General features: G+C 37.0%; 1 protein-coding gene across 4 annotated transcripts in view; it reads right to left on the reverse strand.

Annotated features, from left to right (window-relative positions):
- The window catches only part of HEATR5B (HEAT repeat containing 5B), an 88,782-nt gene that overhangs the window by 22,167 nt on the left and 43,316 nt on the right, over nt 1-23,299 (reverse strand). For 3 of the 4 annotated variants that reach the window (XM_032653430.1, XM_032653433.1, XM_032653434.1), the window contains 6 exons: nt 17,849-17,993; nt 14,642-14,881; nt 13,524-13,775; nt 11,264-11,445; nt 9,068-9,136; nt 3,829-4,008 (listed from right to left, as the gene is read on the reverse strand). In XM_032653430.1, coding sequence (XP_032509321.1) covers nt 3,829-4,008; nt 9,068-9,136; nt 11,264-11,445; nt 13,524-13,775; nt 14,642-14,881; nt 17,849-17,993 — 1,068 coding nt within the window. The remainder of the gene's footprint in view (nt 1-3,828; nt 4,009-9,067; nt 9,137-11,263; nt 11,446-13,523; nt 13,776-14,641; nt 14,882-17,848; nt 17,994-23,299) is intronic. The other variant, XM_032653431.1, reaches the window with a different exon arrangement.

The raw sequence follows: 23,299 nt of genomic DNA on the forward strand, positions 1-23,299 counted from the left end.
GTGTACGATTTTAGAAAGTGCTTTGATAATACAGTTGACCCTTGAACCAACGTGGGTTTGAACTGTGCAGGTCCACTTATACATGGATTGTTTTTCAATAGTAAACACTGCAGTACTACATGTCTAATAAACAGCTAAAAATATGGGCCTGGAATGTAGGAGAGAAGTATGTCTAGAAAAGTAGAATTAGAAACTTTCATATACAAGTAAAAGCTACTGGGTATGGGTGTAGATGACACTACCCACAGAGTATGAAGAGTGAGAAAAGGGACAAGAAAAATGCCAATATTTAAAGAGCAGGCAGGCAAAGAGAAGCCAGCAAGCGATGCTGAGAATGAACAATAAAAGAAAAGAAGAAAACCAAGGGAGTAGTGTCACGAAGTCAAGGAAAACAAAGTTTCCAGAGGAGACAATATCAAATGCCATAGAGAGGCTAAGTAAGACAGAGATTGAAAAGTGTGCAGTGATTTGGAGAATTATATTATTTGTAACTTTAGTGAAATAATTTCAATGGAGTGATGAGAGTAAACCCAGATTGCAGGGGACTGAGAAGTGGGTGACTAGCTGAGAACGTGAAGATACTAAAACTCGTTCAATGAATAGAGGTGTGAAGAGGAGAGTGAGTAGAAGAGGACGAGCAAGCAGAGGGTGATGGTGAGATACAGAAATGGGGGTAAGTGAGATACAGAGGCGGGTAAGTGACATACAGAGGCGGGGTAAGTGAGATACAGAAATGGGGGTAAGTGAGATACAGAGGCGGGTAAGTGAGATACAGAGGCGGGTAAGTGAGATACAGAGGCGGGGTAAGTGAGATACAGAGGCGGGTAAGTGAGATACAGAGGCGGGTAAGTGAGATACAGAGGCGGGGTAAGTGAGATACAGAGGCGGGTAAGTGACATACAGAGGCAGGGTAAGTGAGATACAGAAATGGGGGTAAGTGAGATACAGAGGCGGGTAAGTGAGATACAGAGGCGGGTAAGTGAGATACAGAGGCGGGGTAAGTGAGATACAGAGGCAGGGTAAGTGAGATACAGAGGCGGGGTAAGTGAGATACAGAGGCGGGGTAAGTGAGATACAGAGGCGGGGTAAGTGAGATACAGAGGCGGGGCGGGGGGGTAAGTGAGATACAGAGGCGGTGTAAGTGAGATACAGAGGCAGGGTAAGTGAGATACAGAGGCGGGGTAACTGAGATACAGAGGCGGGTGAGATACAGAGGCAGGGTAAGTGAGATACACAGGCGGGGGTGACTGAGATACAGAGGTGGGGGTAAGTGAGATACAGAGGCGGGGTAAGTGAGATACAGAGGCGGGGTAAGTGAGATACAGAGGCGGGTAAGTGAGATACAGAGGCAGGTAAGTGAGATAGAGGCGGGGGTAAGTGAGATACAGAGGCGGGGGTAAGTGAGATACAGAGGCGGGGGTAACTGACAGCACTTAGCTTGGAACAGTCCCCTCCAGAGACTTATTATGCTTACTACATCTACTCTCATCCTCCAGGTCTCAGCTTAAGTGTCGCTTTCTCCAAGCAGCCTCCTCTGAGCCCTCAGACTATTTTAGGTGCCTCTGCTGTGTGTTCACCGCAGTCCGGACTTCTCCTATAACAGTCATTATTTTTGTTGCATATACTCGTTCACTAGTTTGTTTTTCTCAGTAAAGGTAGAACATCTGGCTTGTGCACCACTGTATTCTCAACTTCTAGCCTGGCACAGAGCCGATGTTTAGTAACACCGTTGAATGAATCAGAGAGTGGGAGGTAAGAGAATGAGAAAAAGTAATCCTAGGTTAGAGGAAAACTTTAAAGTAATAATAATTATTATATTAATAACAACAGGTAACATTCACTGTGCACATAAATAAGGTAGTTATTGAACAAAGTTATTATTACCTCATTTACTTCAAAATGTAATTCTGTGAAATGTGCATAATTATTATCCACACTTTAGGGCTGAGAAACAAGGTTTAGAGAAGCAGTTAAATAACTCACCCAAGGTCACATGGGTAAAAGGAGTTTTCAACTCACATTCATCTAAAGACTTGAAGGTAACAATCTGAGAAGCTGGAAAACTAACATCCTCAATTTTCTGAATAAAAAGTAGAAGCAAAGATAGATCTTGAGTAGAGAAATCTAGAATATATTGAGCCTTTGAGGAAAAGGAAGAAGGAAAGGAAGCTAAGCAAGGAAAAGATTCACTAGACAATATTACAGGCTGAGGCTCGAAGTGCAAATTATTTAATTATAGAACCAAGTTACCCCCAAATAAGAAAAGCGTCTCAAAAAAATGTGCATTAATAATTTAGTTATGTGAGGTTTTGATCTAATTTGTTAAAAGCAATTACTTATCTTCCATTCAGTGCCAGATAACAATGCCTGGTCCTTTTACATACCTCACCTTAGAAGAAGACATTACTGCATTTCCATGTTATAATGAAAAAACTGAGTATCTGAGAGATCAAATCACTTGAACAAAGTCACAAAGATGGTGAATTATAGAGACAGAACTTGTTCTAGGGCCTCTGATTCAACATTTAATGCTTTTTATACTGAACTATGTCAGACTTCTTAGTAGGTGAATCAAGCACGTTAATGCAAGTCAGCAGAGAACCAACTAACTGGCAAATGGTCTTATGATCATCCAACTACATACCTGTCTCTATGTTTGAGAAATTAATGAACGGGGCTAGAGAATTAAGAACAATTTTGGAAGCTATCTTTTTAAAAATAAAAATCATTCAATCATTTAGAATATAATTTCTACAGACAAGAAAAGTAATAGTAAGTTTTAGTTAAAAATTAGATATGTGAAAATTAACATAGAATTTCTGTGAATTTCAAAGTAAGAAAACAATCACATTATAGTATCTTTCTAACACTACTTTCCACCTAAAACTATGGATTTGCATTAATTTGAAAAAAATTTTATCAATAAAAACATTTTATCAATGCAAATATTATTTTACTTCTCTATGCCAAAAGATGGCAGCAGAGTGAAAATAAAGGAACACTCAGGGATACTCTATGAAAACAACTTGATCTAAAAATCAGAGAGAAAAACTAATTTATACAATATCTTACTGCTCTACACTTTCCTTTTTTTTTCCCCTTCTGTGACAGAAATAATCCACAAAAACCCAGAGGTCCTTTATCTAAACGATATCATCTGGATGTTGCATGCCTTGAGCCAGCAATTGTCTGCTGGGTGGTCACAGGCTACTGATACCATGGAAATAGGTAAGTGAGATACTGGGTTGGCAGAGGAAGGAATAAAGAGCTACTTGAAGTACCTGAGTGCAGACAGATAAGTATTTGAAAACAACTGGCAGATGAGATTTAGAAAAGTGAATTTAAAATAGTATCATTATTTTTAAAAAGTGGCTATGGGAATAAAAGAGGTAAAAACAGCTATAAAACAACAAAACATACAAACAACAACCAAAAAACCCTACAGCCTCAGTATCAGTGGGTGGTGGCATGTCTCCTAAAATTTAATCAAATAAGATTCTTGGCATAAATTTTTTCTATTTTTTTTTATATTTGTAGGTTTTCCCAGCCTAGTTTTTCCATAGTAAGTAAGAAGAGCCCTTCTTCAACACAGATGTTTTTAAAACACTGATTAAAAATATAATTTTCAAAGGTTCAATAAGAGTTCTTTTGAGACATAAATGCATATGCATTTCAGTGAGAAAGAGCAAACAGCAGATTTTTATAAAAGCACTCTATACCATAGGTCAGTTTTAAACAAAAATCAAACAAAAATTTTTTTACCTACAGGAGTAGGGGAACATTTTCTCATGGATGGAGAAATGGTTAAAAACAATAGGTCATGGTTACCTCCGCCCATGCTTTGAGAACAGCCAGTTTTTCCATGGTTGTGGCACTCTCGCGGTAGAGTTGGCTGGAAGATCCTTTTCCGGCCTGAACTTTGTCCAGTGAAGAAACAAGCAGATTGTGTACTCGACGGAGATCATTGAGATCACTGACAACTCCACTTCCAATCCATGTACTACATACCTATCCAAAGGAAAAAAACTTTAATTTTTATAGTAAAAAGTTAACATTAGGGACTTCCCTGGTGGCGCAGTGGTTAAGAATCAGCCTGCCAATTCAGGGGACATGGGTTCGAGCCCTGGTCTGGGAAGAACCCACATGCCACGGAGCAACTAAGCCCATGTACCACAACTACTGACCCTGCGCTCTAGAGCCTGAGAGCTACAATTACTGAGCCCGTGTGCCACAACTACTGAAGCCCATGCACCTAGAGCCCGTGGTCCGCAACAAAGAGAAGCCACCGCAATGAGAGGCCCGCGCACTGCACAACAAAGAGTAGCCCCCACTCGCCGCAACCAGAGAAAGCCTGTGCACAGCAACGAAGACCCAATGCAGCCAAAAAAATAAAATAAGTCAGTTAATTAAAAAAAAAGTTAACATTAAACATATAAAAGAATGGAGTAAATATGATTGTTTCCTAGGGGGAAGAAACACAAATAAAACCAATGAACAAAACAAAAAAACCTCAATGCTATGCTTTAATATTATTTTTTTAATAAAAAATCAACAGCAAGTATGAAACTTATTGTACTCCTATGTAGAAAACAAAACAATATATACTTAACATGTTTCCACTATCTAATTTCCCAAAAATTTTAACAGAAAAGAATTTCCACCCAAATCAGTTTGGTTATGAATAATTCTTCAATTCAACATTTCTGTTTACTATAGGCAAAAGGTTATTCTGAGTGCTATAGAGGAGTTAAAAAAAAAAAAAGTAAAGGGAAAAAATCTAGTCCCTGTCCTCAAGTAAGTAAACTCAGATTAAATGAACTCACGAGAATGTTTTATGACTGTCACACTGCACTTAAAAAGAGAGAAAGGGGCTTCCCTGGTGGCGCAGTGGTTGAGAGTCCGCCTGCCGATGCAGGGGACACGGGTTCGTGCCCCGGCCTGGGAGGATCCCACATGCCGCGGAGCGGCTGGGCCGTGAGCCATGGCTGCTGAGCCTGTGCATCCGAAGCCTGTGCTCTGCAACGGGAGAGGCCACAACAGTGAGAGGCCCGCGTACCGCAAAAAAAAAAAAAAAAAAAAAAAAAAAAGAGAGAAAGAAGAGATTAATTCTAGCAGGAGAAATGGGAATGTTTAGATATCAGGAAGTTTTATGTGTATAGATACAGGGGAGTTTCATGGAGGAAGAGACAAGATTAGGAAAGTTAACTGGGATCAGATTACAGTACAATTTAAATTCCACATGAACTGAATTCAGACTTGTTCTGTAGGCAATCATGAGTTTCTAAGGCTTCTGAGCAGGGGAATATTATTAGAATTGTGCTTTAGGAAAACTGCTCCAATACTAAGTATAGGAAGGCATGTGTTTAGACAGTGAGTACTGTGTTCAGTCACATGACTATTATAATACCACGGAACAGAGACGATATGGATCAAACTGAGAATCAAGTGAAAAGAAAGAGGCATCTGAAAAAGACTTGGAAGTAGAAATCACAGGATTTGGAAACCAATTACATATTTTTAGGGGGTGAAGGCAGGGACATGCAAACAGTATGAGGCGATAATCAAAGACTACCAAATTTTGACTGTCAAAGTTTCTAAACCGGATGAATGTAAGGAAGGTGACACCACTGTTTGAGAGATAACATAAGAACAAAGAGAAGTTTGGTGGAGATGAGAAGTTAAGAGAACATGATTTTGACTGTGAACTTTGTGACATGCTGAGTTCAAAGTACCAGCAAGAGACACGTGGAAAGATATTCAGTGGGCAGATGGAAACCTGGGTCTGGATTTCAGGAGCAAAGACAGAGGTAACTAAGTCGATCTAGGAATTCTCCACACAAAGATGATCACTTAACAGATGGTCCTAGGTAACTTTCTTCAAGGACTGAGGTATTAAAAAAAAAAAGCCTTAAGGACAGAACACAGGGAAAATATACTTCAGGGACAAGTAGAATAAGAAACTGAAAACACCAGAAAAGCAATAGGACAACCAGGCAAGTGTGGTGATACTGGAACCAAAGGAAGAATGCCAAGATGGAAGGGGCTGGGCTTCCCTGGTGGTGCAGTGGTTAGGAATCTGCCTGCCAATGCAGGGGACAAGGGTTTGAGCCCTGGTCCAGGAAGATCCCACATGCCGCAAAGCAACTAAGCCCGTGTGCCACAACTGCTGAGCCTGTGCTCTAGAGCCCATGAGTCACAACTACTGAGCCTGTGTGCCACAACTACTGACGCCCGCGTGCCTAGAGCCTGTGCTCCGCAACAAACAGAAGTCATCGCAATGAGAAGCCCATGCACCGCAACGAAGAGCAGCCCCTGCTCACCGCAACTAGAGAAAGCCCACACGCAGTAACAAAGGCCCAACCCAGCCATAAATAAATAAATAAATTTTATTTTTTTAAAAAAGAAATCAATCATTACTATCGTCTCACTCAGCTTCATGTCAGGGCCAGGTGAGTATAGTCAGTTCAGGCTTTGTTATCAAATAAATTATGAAAAATCTTTTGGTTTTCAGAGCATTTGGATACTGAATCATGGTTAATGGATTGTGTTCCTATATTTGAAACGTTTAAAAAGTTGAGAACAAAAAAAAAAGTTGAGAACAAATATATATGTAAACTACTTCATTCTCTTATAATAATCTTATTCTCAAAGAATTCAAAACTAAATTAAATAAAATTCAATAAGGACATTTAAAAACTGTTTGTTACCAATACTGATGGCAAAAAAAATACCAGCCACAACGGTGCTGAAAATATAATGAAATTTAAAGTGAAAAGAGATTAAATATGAGTGTGAAAAGAAAGAGTTGGTATTCTTAAGGAAAATAACATTTTGGGGATATGTGATAATATTTCTGTGAATTTCGGTAGAAATATAACTGAAAGTTGGGGGAAACTGTCAAAATCGAGAATTTGGTGCTAAGTTTGCTTTGCAAAAACCTAAGTACCTTCTCCACTTTAAAGAACATGAAACCAGAAACTGCAGATACTACATTATAGGTTTGGTTTATGAAGAAAGACAAAGCAAAACTGAATCAGCAAAATCATACTTAGAGACTCTGGTCTTATATCAAAAGAGTGGTGAATGAATGTACACTTACAAATTTTAGACTGAAATAAAATATCTAAAGTATGTATTATGTTTATGATTCCAATGCTGCTTTAAATGATTTATTAACCTACTGATTACTGTCCCCAACTGTCCTCAATTGAAAACATTTGAGGGTTTTCCTATAATATCTAAGAATTACTTGATTTTCAGGTTCAACATGATGTTTACTCTAGTAAACAATCTGGGATGCCATGTTTCAAGATCTGCCCGAAGCCAACTCCTTCGGTAACCTTAAAGAAAGAAACTTGCAACCCAATGCTCCAGCTATTTCAAAACCAGGTTTCCTCCCAGAAACAGAAGGACAGGAGGTCAAAAATTTAAGCCTACCACTAGAAAAGAAGAAACTTCAGAAAGCAAGTAGGGTCACATAAGAAATAAGAAGTGTTTTTTTTTCTTAAGATTTTTTTGATGTGGAACATTTTTAAAGTCTTTATTGAATTTGTTACAATATTGCTTCTGTTTTATGTTTTGGCTTTTTGGCTGCAAGGCATGTGGGATCTTAGCTTCCTGACCAGGGATTGAACCTGCACTGCATTGGAAGGCAAAGTCTTAACCACTGGACTGTCAGGGAAGTCCAAGAAATAAGAAGTTTAAGGCAAATTCAGTAATAGGAAATTTTCATACTACTCATTCACAAGATGAAATTCTAATAGCTTTTGCCTTTCTGATGATCAGGAGCTTTATAGGATGTTTTGTCTGTTTAAATATTATGATCTGAAACACTACCATAATACATTTAATTATACATGACTGTGATTTCTGATGTTTGTGTGCCAGTATCCCAATCTAAATGACTTAACCTACTCTAACTCCAAGGTTTGTACCATGATCCACAGACTTCTGTCTTAAACAAGGCTTCCTCTTCTCTCTCTGGCCTGCTGTTGGTGGAAGGAGTTCATTTCTCTGAAGGCCACCATTAAGATAGTAGGCTTCAGAAAAATAAATTCTAACAGAAGGAGGAGGCAACTCATTGAGCCACAGAGTAATCAAAGTCAGAATTTAAAACCTATCATTGCAAACAGCAGAACATTCTCTGCATAGGGGACACATGTAGCTTGACTGAATTCTAAGCAATAAAGATGGACTACAGCCCTGTACTCCGGAAAACTGAGAAGGATGGAGTTGCTTCTCTTCTATCCTTAGGTTAGCAGACAAGGAATTGGATTTTTTTGAAAGATTAGAGCTTAATGCACAAATCCTTTTTCAGGACGGAGCATGAAAAAGATGAACTTATTAAAGGTGTAGGAACATAGGTGCTTCTATAACTCTCTTCAGAAAAAATAATATGAGAATAATCCCCTGGAATCAATTTTGCAATAAAACTTCCATATTGTGAAATTGTCTTTAGGATAATTTAATACACAGAAACTTGTAGAATTTTCACAACCTGTGGTCAAAAACCCTTTTATTACCTATTTATTATTACTATATATTCTTCAATGATTGTAGATTTTGAGATTTTACTTTTATTCTAGTCCCTCTTATGACTTTACATCTCCACTGACTACTGGACAATGTAAGAGCTATGCATTCCAAAGTCATGCCCTCAGTTACAGCAAAAAAAAAATGTGATTAATAGTTAGTACTTCATCATTTCACACAGAATAAAAAAGGAAACTGTCACTGTTGTATTTCTGAGATAAAAATAAATACTATTTGGGGCTTCCCTGGTGGTGCAGTGGTTGAGAGTCCGCCTGCCGATGCAGGGAACACGGGTTCGTGCCCCGGTCCGGGAAGATCCCACATGCCGCGGGGCGGCTGGGCCTGTAGCCATGGCCGCTGAGCCTGCGTGTCCAGAGCCTGTGCTCCACAATGGGAGAGGCGACAACAGTGAGAGGCCCGCGTACCGCAAAAAAAATAAATAAATACTATTTGATTTTCTTTCTTGGAAGTGAAATTCTAAGATATCTATAAATTTATAGAAGATAACTATTGAAAATTCTATTTTTCTTCTTACCTGGCAAGCTTTTGCTATTATGTCTGATGGAGTATCTTGTGAAAAGGCTGGTCTTAGAGCAGCTCCCACCTAGAAAAATGAATACAAGCATTTTATTTTTAAAGATAAGTAGTAAACCTTTTGTGTCTTTGGAGATGAAAACACAAAACACATCTTTGTTCCTTTCCTTTTTCTCTCTCTTTTTGGTGACAATAAACTCAATTATACCAGTCTTCTTTTGCTTTCCAGGAGATTATCATTATCCAATCTGTACGATCCTATACCAAACAGACAATTAATCTTATTTCTTTTTCATTTATTTTTAATAGTAAATAGGATTTTCTGACAAAGCCACATGTTCCCAGAGATAACAGAAAACTGCTATTTTTTTTCTATCTATATTCCTGAACATATTTCTAATAGTATTTACTTCATGGGTGAATCTCATATAACTGAGATTAAAGGCTCAATTTCTTTAAATGAGTAGCACTAAAAATTCACATAGTTACTAAAAGACCTTAAAAATCATTTCACCTCAAAAAGAGACGCTTTAAAAGAAGGTTGCTCAAGAAATATTAATGTACTGTTGTCATAGTAATAAATGAAGAAATATGAGCTTTAGTTTTTTTTATCTAAGTACTAACCAGGTCCAGCCTGCTTAGAGCTTTAGTTTTAATAAGCCAGTATCAGTCACAGATTCTTAGATATATTACATTTAATATGTAGGAGCTGAATTAGGAATTAAATATAGTCAACTCCTAATTTGAGATTTCTTCCATTACACTAGGTAAAGATACCTGATTTAGATAATTTACTTTAAAACGGTTTATGAAAAAAAAGTGAGTGAGGGAATGTGTGTGTGTATATGTGTTGAGTGTAGAGAGAAAGAGAAAAAGTCAATGTTAAAGGAAATGAGGCAAAATTCTCAATTGGCAAATATGAATGAAGGATGAAGGGTATAAGACAGGTTTTTTTGTACTATTCTTGCAATTATTTCTGTACGTTTGAAATTATTTCTAAATAGAAAGATTTTTTTAAAAAGACCTTCATTCTGATAGGTTGGGTATTTGGAAGTAAATAATTATATACAGGTTTTCTACAGCCATTTGGCCTAGAAAGTATAACTTCTTTACCTATGCTTATGATGGAAAAAAATGGACTATACATTATCCACACTTTTTAATTTTGTGTATGTTTGAACACAGATTTTAGATGAAGTATGATGTGTCTAGAGCCAAGATTTTGGTACAATCAGAGTGAAAAAAAAAAGTTCGTTCTTTTCTTACTAACATAAGTTTTTTTCGCCTTCACATAATCCATTACTAGGATTACATCTATTGTGCCTCTTTTGAAGAAAATAAATATAGGCATAAATTTCAGGGGAAACAAGTATATCTCTGTTTAGAATATAATAAAAAAATCTTTTGAAAGTATACAATTCTTTCAGTAATATTTTTCACTATTATTAAAAGTTAATTTATCCTTCAGCATACAAGAGGCAACTGCTGCTTTTTTTTTAAATTTATTTATTAATTTTTAGCTGTGTTGGGTCTTAGTTGAGACACATGGGATCTTAGTTGCGGCATGCGGGATCTTTCGTTGTGGCGTGCAGGCTTCTCTGTGGTGCACAGGCTCCAGAGCACGTGGGCTCACAGCTTGCGGCACATGGGCTCTCTACTTGAGGCCATGAGCTCAGTAGCTGTGGTGTGTAGGCTTGCTTGCCCTGCAGCATGTGGGATCTTAGTTCCCCAACCAGGGATCGAACCCGCATCCCCTGCATTGGAAGGCAGATTCTTTACCACTGGACCACCACTGAAGTCCCAAGGCAACTGCTTTTTATTTTAAAAAATGCTTATCAAGTCTTGGCATATAAAATAACAGCAGTAAATCCACAACACTCTTTAAATGCTCCTTTTATCTTTTAAATGGCATGGCTAAATATCTAAACATAAGACTGGAAAGCCAGGCTGGAACATCTATTCTAGTTTTATCACTAATACTACATCATGACTTAAAAATAGTGACAAGTTTTATACAATTGTTTCTTCAACTGTGAATTGATTCAAATTGTGTAACAGGCAATGGGAGTAAAGATATGCATTCTACATGAATAAATAGGTTACAGGTCCAAATACATTTCTCCAGGGGATCTTCACTTCTTTAATCTTCACTTTTCAAAAGATCAGTGTTAATTTTGAAACAAATAAAATATCTCACATTGGCTTGATACTGCTCCAGAATCACATGACCTGGAAATTCTGGCTCAGGCACAGATGCAAACTTCTTGATAATGTCTTCAAGTGCTTGGAGCCCAGCCATCCGCAGCTGGTTACTATGATCGGTTGCAGCCATGAATGCCATGCGAATCAGGTCAGAGAGATGAAGTACCAAGAGGTCATCTAAAAATAAAAATAGAAGGCAAAAAGGGAAACATTTCCAAAATTAAGTGTAATCACATAAAAATACGGAATGAAATAAACTTCTTTAAAAAAGCATTTATGATCCACATATTTCACCATGTTTAAAATAACAAAGATACACTTTCAAGAAAGTTTCCATATCATAATTTCTCAAGAATATTGGTAAACCTTTATACAATAACACTGACGACATTGTAAACTGACATCTGAAGCAAAATAACTGATTGTCATAATTTTCCCCAAAAGAGCTTGTAATTTTTTGTCAGCGGAGGTTGGCAAATTTTTTTGTAAAGAAACAGATAGTAAATATTTTTGGCTTTGCTGGCCATATAATTTCTAACATAACTACTCAACTCTGCTGTTGTAGTATGTACAAAGACCATATGTACACAAATGGTTACACTGTGCTCCAATAAAACTATTTATAAAAACAGACTGCAGGCTGGATTTGGACTGTAAGCTGTAGTTTACCAACCCGTACTCTGGAAAAGATTTTTATAAGGACAAGATGTAAAAAAGGGAAGCCTTTTTCCTTTTAGCCTTAGAGTAAAGGCTGCCCTAGATCAGTCCTAGCAAGGCAATTGTCCCCAGAATGAAACTGCTATATCTTCTCTACACAGTCTCTACCTACACCCTCTCTCAAATCAAGACCTCTATCTTTTTCCCAAATCCAAGGTGATGAACTCCTAACGTGGGGGAGAAGAAAGGGGCACTGGGCAGAAACTCCAAAATGGGGAGAGAATTAGGGGACTGATAGAGGTTTATTGCATTCTGGGATCTTCTGGCCCACAGAACTATAAGTTAATAAACTTTTGTTATTTTAAGCCACTAAGTTTGCAGTCATTTATTATAGCAACAATAGAAAACTAATACATCCAGCCTTTTCTACCTGGAAAACCCTCTCTCTGCCTCTAAAACCCAGCTTCAAAATGATCCCTTCTGTGAGGTCTTCCCTGGCATTTCAGGAAATGAGTAGCAGTTTTTTTATGTTCCCAAAGTTTTTTATGTTCCTTCCACTATTGGGATATATGATTATTTTTGAGTGATAACTTTGTCTCTTTTTCTTCTAGACTAGAAATTCTTCAAGAGCAAGGACTATGTTTTTTTCTTCTTTGGATCCCCAATGGGAAGTAAAGAACAAGATTCGGTAAATATCTGATGAATAATGACATGATTAAAGACACCCTGTTCACAACATAGTGTGCTTTGCTGGTACCCTATATTCAGATTCCAATTTTACACATAGTTTAATACTGTTTTACTTTCTGTTTTTTAGTCCATTTGTGAGTTTTACTGCTTCTTATACACAACAAAGTAAACTGAAAGGCATTTTTAACATATAGACTTCAATACAGATAACATATACGATGTGTCTTCAGATATTTTAAAAAATGACACGATGACGAAGAGACAACAAAGCATAAGATAAGACAGTCTGTTACTCTACCACCTCTCTCAGCTTCTCTGGATTTCTTCATTTGTAAGTGAAGATACTGGCCTGATGATCTCTTTGTAAATTCCCTATAATATCTGATCCAGGGGATATACGGTATAAAAGCTTACAAATGATCAAAAAGTAAAAGGTTTCAGTAATAAACGGTTTTCACCTTTTCAAAAATACCTAATAGCTGTTCTGAAATCTGAGAGCTTGAAATCTGCCATGGCATTCATGAATTCTGACATTCTCCAAGGCTGGGGATTGCCAAACTCACTTTATTTATTCACCTTAAACTTTTGCTAAAAGTAGGATAAGGTACCAAGGAAACGTAAGTTACTGCCATCATTATGCTTAGGACCATCATTATCCTTAGGGCAAATGATTAAGATAACTATATCTTAAGATAGACAGATATGTAACTTTGGACTGCTTTCCTCAACTTATCTTCCCAATAGGGATCAGAAGTTGGACAGTATGTAGAGAGGACAGAAAACAAAGGTAAAAGGCAAGAAAACGTACAATAAATGAAAGGCATAGTCTAAAGCATGTTACAAAGCAGTAAAATATTTCAAACCTATAAAAATATTCTGGGGAAAAGAAGTACTGATTTTTAATTTACTTGTAGGGTTTCGCAGTTTAGCAGAACGTGCCATAGCAAGATCAAAGTGAGCCTGGTCTGCATTCTCACACAAATTGATGATTCGACACAGGCAATCAGCAGCAAATACTCGAGTGGCCCAGCGAGGTGCCACAAAGGGCTTTGATTTATCTTCTTCTCCTAGTGTGGTAAACATGGTATCATCATCCATCTCATCTTTCTTTTCAAATTCTTCATCTTTTCCACTACTTAAGGGAGTTGCAGTACTCATATCTGTAACAAAAATAAAAGCATATTATAACAACCTTACATACAGCAAAAACGATGCTTTAGAAATAGTACTGTTTGATGATATCTAATTTAAAACCAGTAGAAAACAGTAGAATTGGCAAGGTTTTTCTTTTAAACAATCAATAAAAAGCCAAGGAGGGGGAGTGGGAGGTACAAACTATTTGGTGTAAGACAGACTCAAGGACGTATTATACAACATGGGGAATAGAGCCAATAATTTTGTAATAACTGTGAATGGAAAGTAATCTTTAAAAATTATATAAAAATTTACAATGAATAAAAAATTTAAAAAGATAGCAGCCAGCAGTTTTCAACTTGAAATTCAATAATACTGTTTTGTCTTCATTGTATGTACTCTCACAATGGCTTTACTTTTATGAAAGCTATGATGGTTGTTCTGTTTATGATAGCCATATAAAGTTTCTCCTTAAAATAACTATATTTAATTTAAAAAATAAATAAAAATAGAAATTAAAAAACCAGGGAAAGAATAACATAAAAATATTTTTTATATTTCACTAGTTTTACATCTTATGTCAAATGACAGAGTAGCCTGGGATTTTTATATATGAAAATTAGTTTGAACTTAGTCATTTGTCAAAAATAACCAAAGTTCATTAGTTTGTAATATAATTTAATCTTCAACATTTTACAGATTAAAAATTATTAGTATTTTAAAATGTAAGCTCTATGTATCTGTAATGTAATATATGTATCTAAATATATCTATATATGGTGTATATCTATATATGCATCTATATCTATACATGGTATATATCTATAGATACATATCAAAATTAAATAATTTTCATTATCTTAAGAATATATTTTATATATTAAATACATACCACTAGAAGCTGCTAGGACATCTTTACAAAGCATTAGCCAATGGGAAAGTTTTTCTACAGCCAGTGATGACAGCATATGTCCCAAAGTATCATGAATATCAGAACATAATTTTCTATCTGTCTCCCGGTCTAGCATTCCAAAAAGAAGTCCCTCAAGTCCAGTTTCTGTTATATTAACACCCTGGTGCCGGCAATGGACATCACTTCGAGAACTAACTCCAGGTGCAAAAGGACTGACATCTGAAAAACAATTTTTACAAATGAACTTGTATAGGATTTTATCGTATACTACAGGTAACAATTATGTTAAAGAACATGATTTACATGTAAATTCACAATAACAACAAAACCAGCTAGCTATATACACAATTTAACTATGGTCTCCAATTTACCTATCTTTAGAATTAGAATTTTATCTGACAATAAAGGTAAAAACCCTGATCTTTTAAGACTGTTTATTCTGTGGTATTTTAAACAAATCTCCAGGGAATGCTCATTAAATATATATTTGATTTTAACAACAAAAAGTGTGGGAAAGAGACATTTTTAAATAGATTTAATAGTCTGAAAAAATTATTGCTATATATGTTGGGTGAACAAATTGAAACTTATTTAGTCTTCTAGTTCAGATTTTACAAATCTATAAAGCTAGAACACAAATTATGAATAGATTATATCCTAAAAGTTTATTTAAAAATTGGGAAAGGGGCTTCCCTGGTGGCGCAGTGGTTGGGGGTCCGCCTGCTGATGCAGGGGATGCGGGTTCGTGCTCCGGTCCGGGAGGATCCCGCGTGCCGCAGAGCGGCTGGGCCCGTGAGCCATGGCCGCTGAGCCTGTGCGTCCGGAGCCTGTGCTCCGCAGCGGGAGAGGCCGCGGCAGTGAGAGGCCCGCATATCTCAAAAAAAAAAAAAAAAAATTGGGAAAATCCTGCCCAATCAAAAGTTGTTATGAAATAGTACTTAAATTTCTTGCTTTATCTGAAACTCTTTTTATTCTTATAAACAGTAGGAGTAGAACAACTGGCAGCCTTTAAGAATGAATACTATTAGGCTCCCCGAAGTCCAAAGCCCTCTGAACCTTGAAGAGAGTGATAAAGAGGGATGAGGGTTGAAAAGTGGCTTTTTAAAATTGAGTCACTCCGAAGACAGAATAAGGGGAGGTTTGCAGAAAATAGCCACAGTGAGGGGAATTCAAAGACAGTAGGAAAGGGAAGGTTCCAAGGAGGGAACATTACGGACAGATTAGGCACAGAGGCCTATTTTTCACTTAGCAGTATACAGTGAATATTTTCCCGTATCAAGAATTTTACTTCCACGACGTGAATTTTCATGACTACATAGCAAACCATTGAATTAGGAGTACATTAACTGATTAACCACTGAGGATGAATTCCTAAAAAAGGAATTGCTAGGTCAAAGGGTAAGCACAGTTCGAAAACTTTGAGGATATACTGACAAAAAAAATCCTCCAGAAAAGCTGTATGACTTTACATTTCTATCAGCAGTATAAGAAATTTCTCTTTTATTCATATCTCCCCCAATACTGGTTAAAATCATTATTTTATTATCGGTCAGTTTTATAGAAGAAAAATGCTATCTTATGATTGTATTAACTTGCAACTATTCAATCACTAGAGGTTAAAGGTATTTCATATGTTGATATTTCTCCTTTGATAAAACACCTCTTTTGTGTGCTCTCATGATTTTTACAGATGCATAAAAGAGTTATCATAGCAGATCCGAGACTACCCTATTAAGGCCTGATATTACGGGAACTGGGTTTCAGGAAGGTTCCCATCATTTCCTGATAAAAGTGGCTTACTGTGCCTAAATCATCTGTACCAACAATATAGTTTATGCTGAACATCTGCTTTCCTTCTGAGAGTCTGAACTTTTGGTATATGCCAGGTAGGTATATACCATGCCTATTTGACCAGTCCCCAATAAAAATCTTGGGCACTGAGTGTCTAGCAAGATTCGCTAGCAGACAACATTTCACATGTGTTGTCACAACTTGCTGTGTGACTCCATGGGGAGTGGACTCTTGGAAGCTTGTGCCTGGTTTGCTCTAGACTTCACTCCATTTATCCTCTCCCTTTGCCGATTTTGCCTTGTATCCTTTTGCTGTAATAAATCACAGCCATAAGCGTGACTATATGCTGAGTCCTAGCAAATCATCAAACCTGGGGGGTGGTCTTAGGCCCCCTGGCACACTAATTTGTAAAAGCTTTAAAAATATTAAAAATATAAATGCACACATTTAATACAATAAGCATATTTTGAAACTATCTTTCCCTCTCTTAGTTTGTCTCTTTCAATTTTGATTATGGTGATGGACATCTAGAAGTTTTGAAATTTTACATGTATTCAGGAGAATTCTGTAACTACTTTTGGTGCTATGTTTTCTCTCCAAAAAGCAGTGATGTTTACTGTTAGACTTTTATAATAAACTTCTTTTACATTCTACAGTACAGTATGCTTGTTAATAGAGCTCTTATTACACTATGGTAAAACTGAAGTTATTTTGGTATGTTGCTTCTTAGTATTCAAGCAACTTCTATGCATTAGGAAGCTCTTATGAGTAAAACTTTTCTCTCACAATAGGGGAAATCTCTGCCAAGCTCTGAAAAAGTTCCCAAACCACCTATCCCTAGAATCAGAAGACCAGCTACAAATTCAAGCTATACTTAAAACTCTCCCAAAAGCAAAAAGAACTGAAGAAAGCGAAGATCCACCTTTCGTTACCCAAACATCTACTGACACTTCACAGTTTTACTGGTTACTTTGGTCTTACCTTCTTCAAGGAAAAGTTACATCACAGAAGGTTAACTACTGTCAAAGACTGGAAGCTTTCAGGTAACCCTAAAATAGATAATTTCTCTTTTCAGAAGCCTACTAATGATACAAGGCAATATCCTTAGAGTTAGTCATCCCTTATACAGCTAAAACATTCTCAAGGGATGGTGGAAGTGTCCTGATACTAAATGCTACAAAAAATTTTTTTCAGCTATGAAATTTTAAAAAAGGTAAAAATGTAAAGTTACCAAGAAAACTACATGGGAATTTTAAAAGTGATAAGTTTTATTTTACCTAAAATAATAAGAAAATTGACCATATTTCAATGCAAAAATGTTATTTAATAAGTAATACTCATTTGAAATGTTAAAATACTTAAACAAAAAGAATATTGACCAATAATATAACTTACTAGCACCACTGCTCTCTTTGTCCCCTGCATTTTTTGCTAGGCTCATGGCATATTCGCATACTTCAGCTGCTTCTCTTTGTGCAAGCTGCCGGAGACATGCCACAGCTGCTCGTCGAAGTAACAAATGGGAACTACATAAGTGAACCTGTAAACCACAACAGTTTTAGACTTTTCTTAAAAAAAGCTGTAATCTCACTTGCCTAATGAATATATATGAACACCTTACTTGTGAAGAGGCTCTTCATTTAACCACCTCAGTTGTTTAAGATATAGCCAAATAATGGCCTTTTCAATAAATAGTAATACCAATAAAATGTATAAAGAATATTTTAGTAGCCTATAAAATAACTGCCCCAAGACTTGGGCACTAAAGATCACAAAACATACTTAGATTAAAATCCAGAAAGATCTTTTGCACATCTTATTTTACACATGGTCGTACTAAATTCTGTCAATGAAATTTTTTAAGTGCACAGAGATTAACTGTAGTGAATGAACAGTTAGGGGGCAGAACACAGAGTAAGAATTGAAAGCAAAGGGGGGGTGTATAGTAAAATAAAAAACCAAAATCAAGCAAACATAAATATCTGAAAAGAACTTCAAAATGGATCCTTTCGGTATAGCAGTTTTTAAAATCTCACAAGTTCGTGAAAGAATCAATATAGTACACTCTAATACATGAAGTAAAGTATAAGAGGCAGTACTTCATAATAATTAAGAGCTCAGGCTTCAGGTGCCAGACTGGATTTGAATCTTGGCTCTGCACTTACTCCTGTGTGATTAGACAAGTTAGACAAGTTACTTAACCTCTCTGTGCCTTGTCTGCCCATATGTGAAATGGGGATAGTAATTCTTCACAGGAATATAGTGAAAATAAAATAAGTTAAAATAAGTATTTTACTTAGAACAGTGGATGACACATGGTAATTGCTCAATAAATGTTAGCTATTATCACTATTACTATAAATCTGACTCATTGAGAAAATATTATGTTCCATATGCTGCTTTTTAAGCAAGGAAGTAAGTAATATATTTTAGAAAGAATCTCATCCAGAAATGATGGGGGGGAAATAAAATAATAAATAAGTGATATAGAATACATAACTCCTTCACAATGCTAGATAATATATTTTTATCCTCTTAATATAGCATTTGTAACTTATTTTTGTATAAAACTCACAGCCCATGAAATTATGCCAAGTATTAAAAAAAGAAAATATAACTGAGAAGAGAAAACCTGACAGATCAGATTTTTTTCAACAGAATATATTTTTTTCACATCTCTTCCTGAAAATAAAGACGTTTTGGAACTGGCAAATATCCTATAATTAGAAAAGTTAAGCATGATCATATGAGATGGGAAGAACAAGTATCTCGGAGTTTCTGCCTTTTTATCTGTACAATGGGGACAATGTCCACCTTACCTCTATCTTACACAACTGTGGTAAGAACAAAGCATTAAATATATATGAAGCAGAACACCATACATTTAATTACATAAATTTAATTACAACTAAATAGAATTATAGCTAAGAAAATACACTCAACAAATGCTGACTAGCAGAATCAAAGTGAAAGAAATAAAACATTTTAAGGTTTACAAAGTGTTTTCAAAAACTCAATTTCAATGATTCTGAGGTGTACTCTCCCACCCCATTTTAACATCTCTGATATTAGAGATGCAAAATCAAGCAAATTGACACTTGACACTTCCTGGTAAAATCCACAAAATGTCAGGAATAAACCATATTAAATTTGATAAAAATATATGGCTTCGTGCAGACTTCCTAGCTGCTTAGATATAATCACAATCTACTGTGACATCCATCAGTATAGCTTGGTTTAGCTTTGCTCTTGAACTTTATATAAATGGAACCATGAAGTCTGTTCTCTTCTGTGTCTGGTTTCTTTTTAGCAGTATGTCTGTGAAATTCATCCATGTGATTCCATGTAACAGTTCATTCATTTTTATTGTTGTATAATATTTTATTGAAGAATTATATCACTATTTATCCACTCTGCTGATTGGTGGACACTTAGGTTGTTTCTGGGTTTTGGCTAGTATGAATAACCAAGCAATGAACATTCCTGTACATGTTTTCTGCACACATGTGCATGCATTTCTGTCAGGTATTTACTTTAGAGTGGAGTTGCTGGGTTATACTGTATGCACACTTTCAACTTTTTGTAGATTATGCCTCATTGTTTTCTGAAGAAGCTGGGTTTTTTTTCTTACATTCCACAAACCTTAGGAATTTGTGTGCTGCTTGCTCCTACATTAAGACCTCTACCTTCCTATAAAAAGCTCTGTTATTTAAACTTTATGTTACCTTGCTATCCTATCCCTTCTGTGCCTGCCATATACTTATATCATGGTCAACTGGATATCCCTGCTCTGTCACTGACGACATGGGCATTCAGCTCAAGTCTTCCTCTCACTGACATCTCCTATAATTTTCCCAGATGACGTAAATGCCATGTGTGGAATAAATGTGCACAGGAGAATGACTGGTCACATGGTATAAAAAGCACCCACTTGCCAGGAGGGAAATAACACTAATTCAGAGTGGTGGTTGTTCTTTCAAAAACACATTTTGAACAGTTCTATCATTAGATACATTTTAATACTTTTAGATCGTTTAATCATTATTATGGTGAAACTTACCTCTTAATACATTTGCTGAAAAAAATCATATTTCATTTGTGTTAGGTATTACACGTGGTATCACATGATACGGCCATTTCTGGTGGCAATGACTGAGTAGAGACGAACATGAAATTGATAAAAATCATCACTGATTTCACTAATTTGGATGAATCCATGTGTGGACTGATTTTTAGAGAGTGTCAAAGATTTGGTAATGAATACAGCTCGAAGGGCATTTGGCAACATGCAAACAAGTTAGCCACTTGAGTGGCCCTCTGTCTCATCTTTATCTGCCATGCCATCTCCTTCCCACCAGTTTTTTGGAAGAGGTTCAGGAAAGTACTCCAACATGCCTTGTAATAAAACCCTTGATGTGTTATGGAAATCATTTTGGAAACATTATCAGCAAGAACATAGGAAACTCATTGTGTTCCCTACGGCTTACTGATAACCTCCACTGAGATAAAGAAATTCATGTTATTACTTGACCAGATCACCTTAAATGTGCTCCATCTCATAAGGTCAACTTTCACAGAATAATTACATTTAAGGAGGAAGAAAATGGAGAGAGGAAGCAGACCATTTGAGGAGTGTGTGTCTGCATCTTCATCACATTTATCAGTTGCCTATTAGAGCTGTATCCTGTAACAAGTCCACCTTGCTCAAGAGATGCCATCTGTGCCCTCAGAACTTGGCATTAGGCCATGGCTTTTGGCAGGATGGTACATATCTTGTTGCAGAATGCAATCTAGTGTATACTGTTAGTTGACTATTTTCTTTGTGGATGTTCTCTGTAAACATTTCATGTGCATCTGGTTTCCACCCTGCAGCACACCTTGACGGTCTGGGACTGATTCAGTTCCCTCCGGTCTATGGTGAAAAGGAGCAAATCTTGTTGAGTAAAGCTAAATATACCACACCAGATCTAATGGCTAAGATCTTGGCCTTTCAGTTCCTTTACCTCCTCCTGGATAACCTTCTCTTCCCTTTCCTCAACAATATTCTCCCACGGTTACCTCTATGGTGCCCTTCTTGCTCCTCTTGTCTTTACCTTCCTCCCTCACCCAAATGAGATTCCATAACCCATCATTTCAGCACTGTCTTGTTAATATCCTTCCCTCCCCCATCCTGCTGTCATTTAAGTGAATCTGCTTGGCCAAAGTCCAACTATAAATGTATCAGCATACCTGCTCAATGCCTGCACCTAAGATGTTTACAGCTATTGGAGAAAAATCTCACACCTAGATGCACTGGTACCATGATAAATCACACAACGGGGCTGAAGAGGGTCACTAACCTCTACTGAACCCTCGGAACTATCACAGAATCTTTTATTTCTGCAGTTACTTCAATCTCCCACATCCCATTCTCCTCAAACTTCTGATCCTCCTCTTTGCTCCCTCATTCACAGAACTTGATCTTCCCTATTACTTGATTAAGAAAGTACCAGTCATTATATAATAACTCCCTCAACTTCCAGTCACCAAATCCAAAACCCACCTGTGTCTACACTCATCCTCTCCGTGTCTACACTCATCCTCTCCTCCTTTCTTCATTTTGCACTGGAAGAGATACCCCCCTACTTGTGTCCTGAAAACTATGCCACTGGAAACCTTGGAGGATTAACTATTCCCTCTCTGTCCTACACCTTTAACTCTCCCACCTTACTGGCTCCATCTTGTCAACATATAAACACGCTCACTCTTCTCACTACCGTAGAAGTAAAAGCATCTCTTTTGACGCCATCACCCACTTGACCTATTGTCTATCCTCTGTCCTCTCCTTTACAGTCAAACTTCTGGAAAGAAGTTCCTGTTCACATTCCATATGTAACCTGGTGTATTTGGGCTTCTGTTTGTAGCACTCTACCAGATGAGCTCTTGCTAAGGACACCATGTGACAAAAGTCAAAGGACACACTGTAGCTGTCATCTTATTTGATCTCTTGACAGTATTTGATATGGCTGACCACTCTGCTACTCCACCTGGCATCTGTGAACACCACAACCTCTATTTTCCTTTTTAACTCTCTGACTGCTCTTTCATGTTTTTTGCTGACTCTTTTTCCTTTACTAAATTTTATATACTGGGTTCCTCATTCAGCACTCTCTCCCTGGCGATCTCATCTCCTCCTATGTCTTTACCATTTAAATGCTCATGCCTCCCAAGTGAACCTCTCCAACCAGACTTCTCTCTTCTGAGCTCCAGGTCCACGTAACTATTCAAATGTCTAAAACTGAATTAATGATAGCCACTCTTTCAGACCTTCTCCTATTCCAGTGTTGCCAATCTCAGGAAGTTATATTACTTTGCTCAAGTCAGAAACCTGGGTCACATCCTTCCTCTATCCCCTAATTAATCAACAAATTCTACCAATCGTTTTTCCTAAATATCACTCAAATCCATCTATTTTTCCCCATTCCCATTGCTACTAACTTGGAAAAGTCATTTTCCTCTCCATCCCTAGACCACCATTATTCCTACCCTGTAGAGTCCATTCGCCACTATGCAGCAAGAATGAAATGTAAAAAGTGCAAATCTGATCATGTTACTCCCTTGTGGAATTCCTTCTAATGGTTCCCAATCACTTGCAGAATAAAGTCCAAAGTTTTAACATATCTAGAAAGTCTGCAAGATGTGTCACCTGGCTAATTGTCCAGCTTCATCTTGTGACCCTATGACCCATCTACCCCTCTTCTCTCTTAGCCTTAACCACACTGACTAAAAGGTTCCTAAAATGCATCCCCTCCTTCTCATCTCAGGGCCTTTCACATATTTTTCCCTCTGCCTAAAAATAAGTGCTGT

This window comes from Phocoena sinus, chromosome 13 (assembly GCF_008692025.1).
Source record: "Phocoena sinus isolate mPhoSin1 chromosome 13, mPhoSin1.pri, whole genome shotgun sequence".
Taxonomy (NCBI): domain Eukaryota; kingdom Metazoa; phylum Chordata; class Mammalia; order Artiodactyla; family Phocoenidae; genus Phocoena; species Phocoena sinus.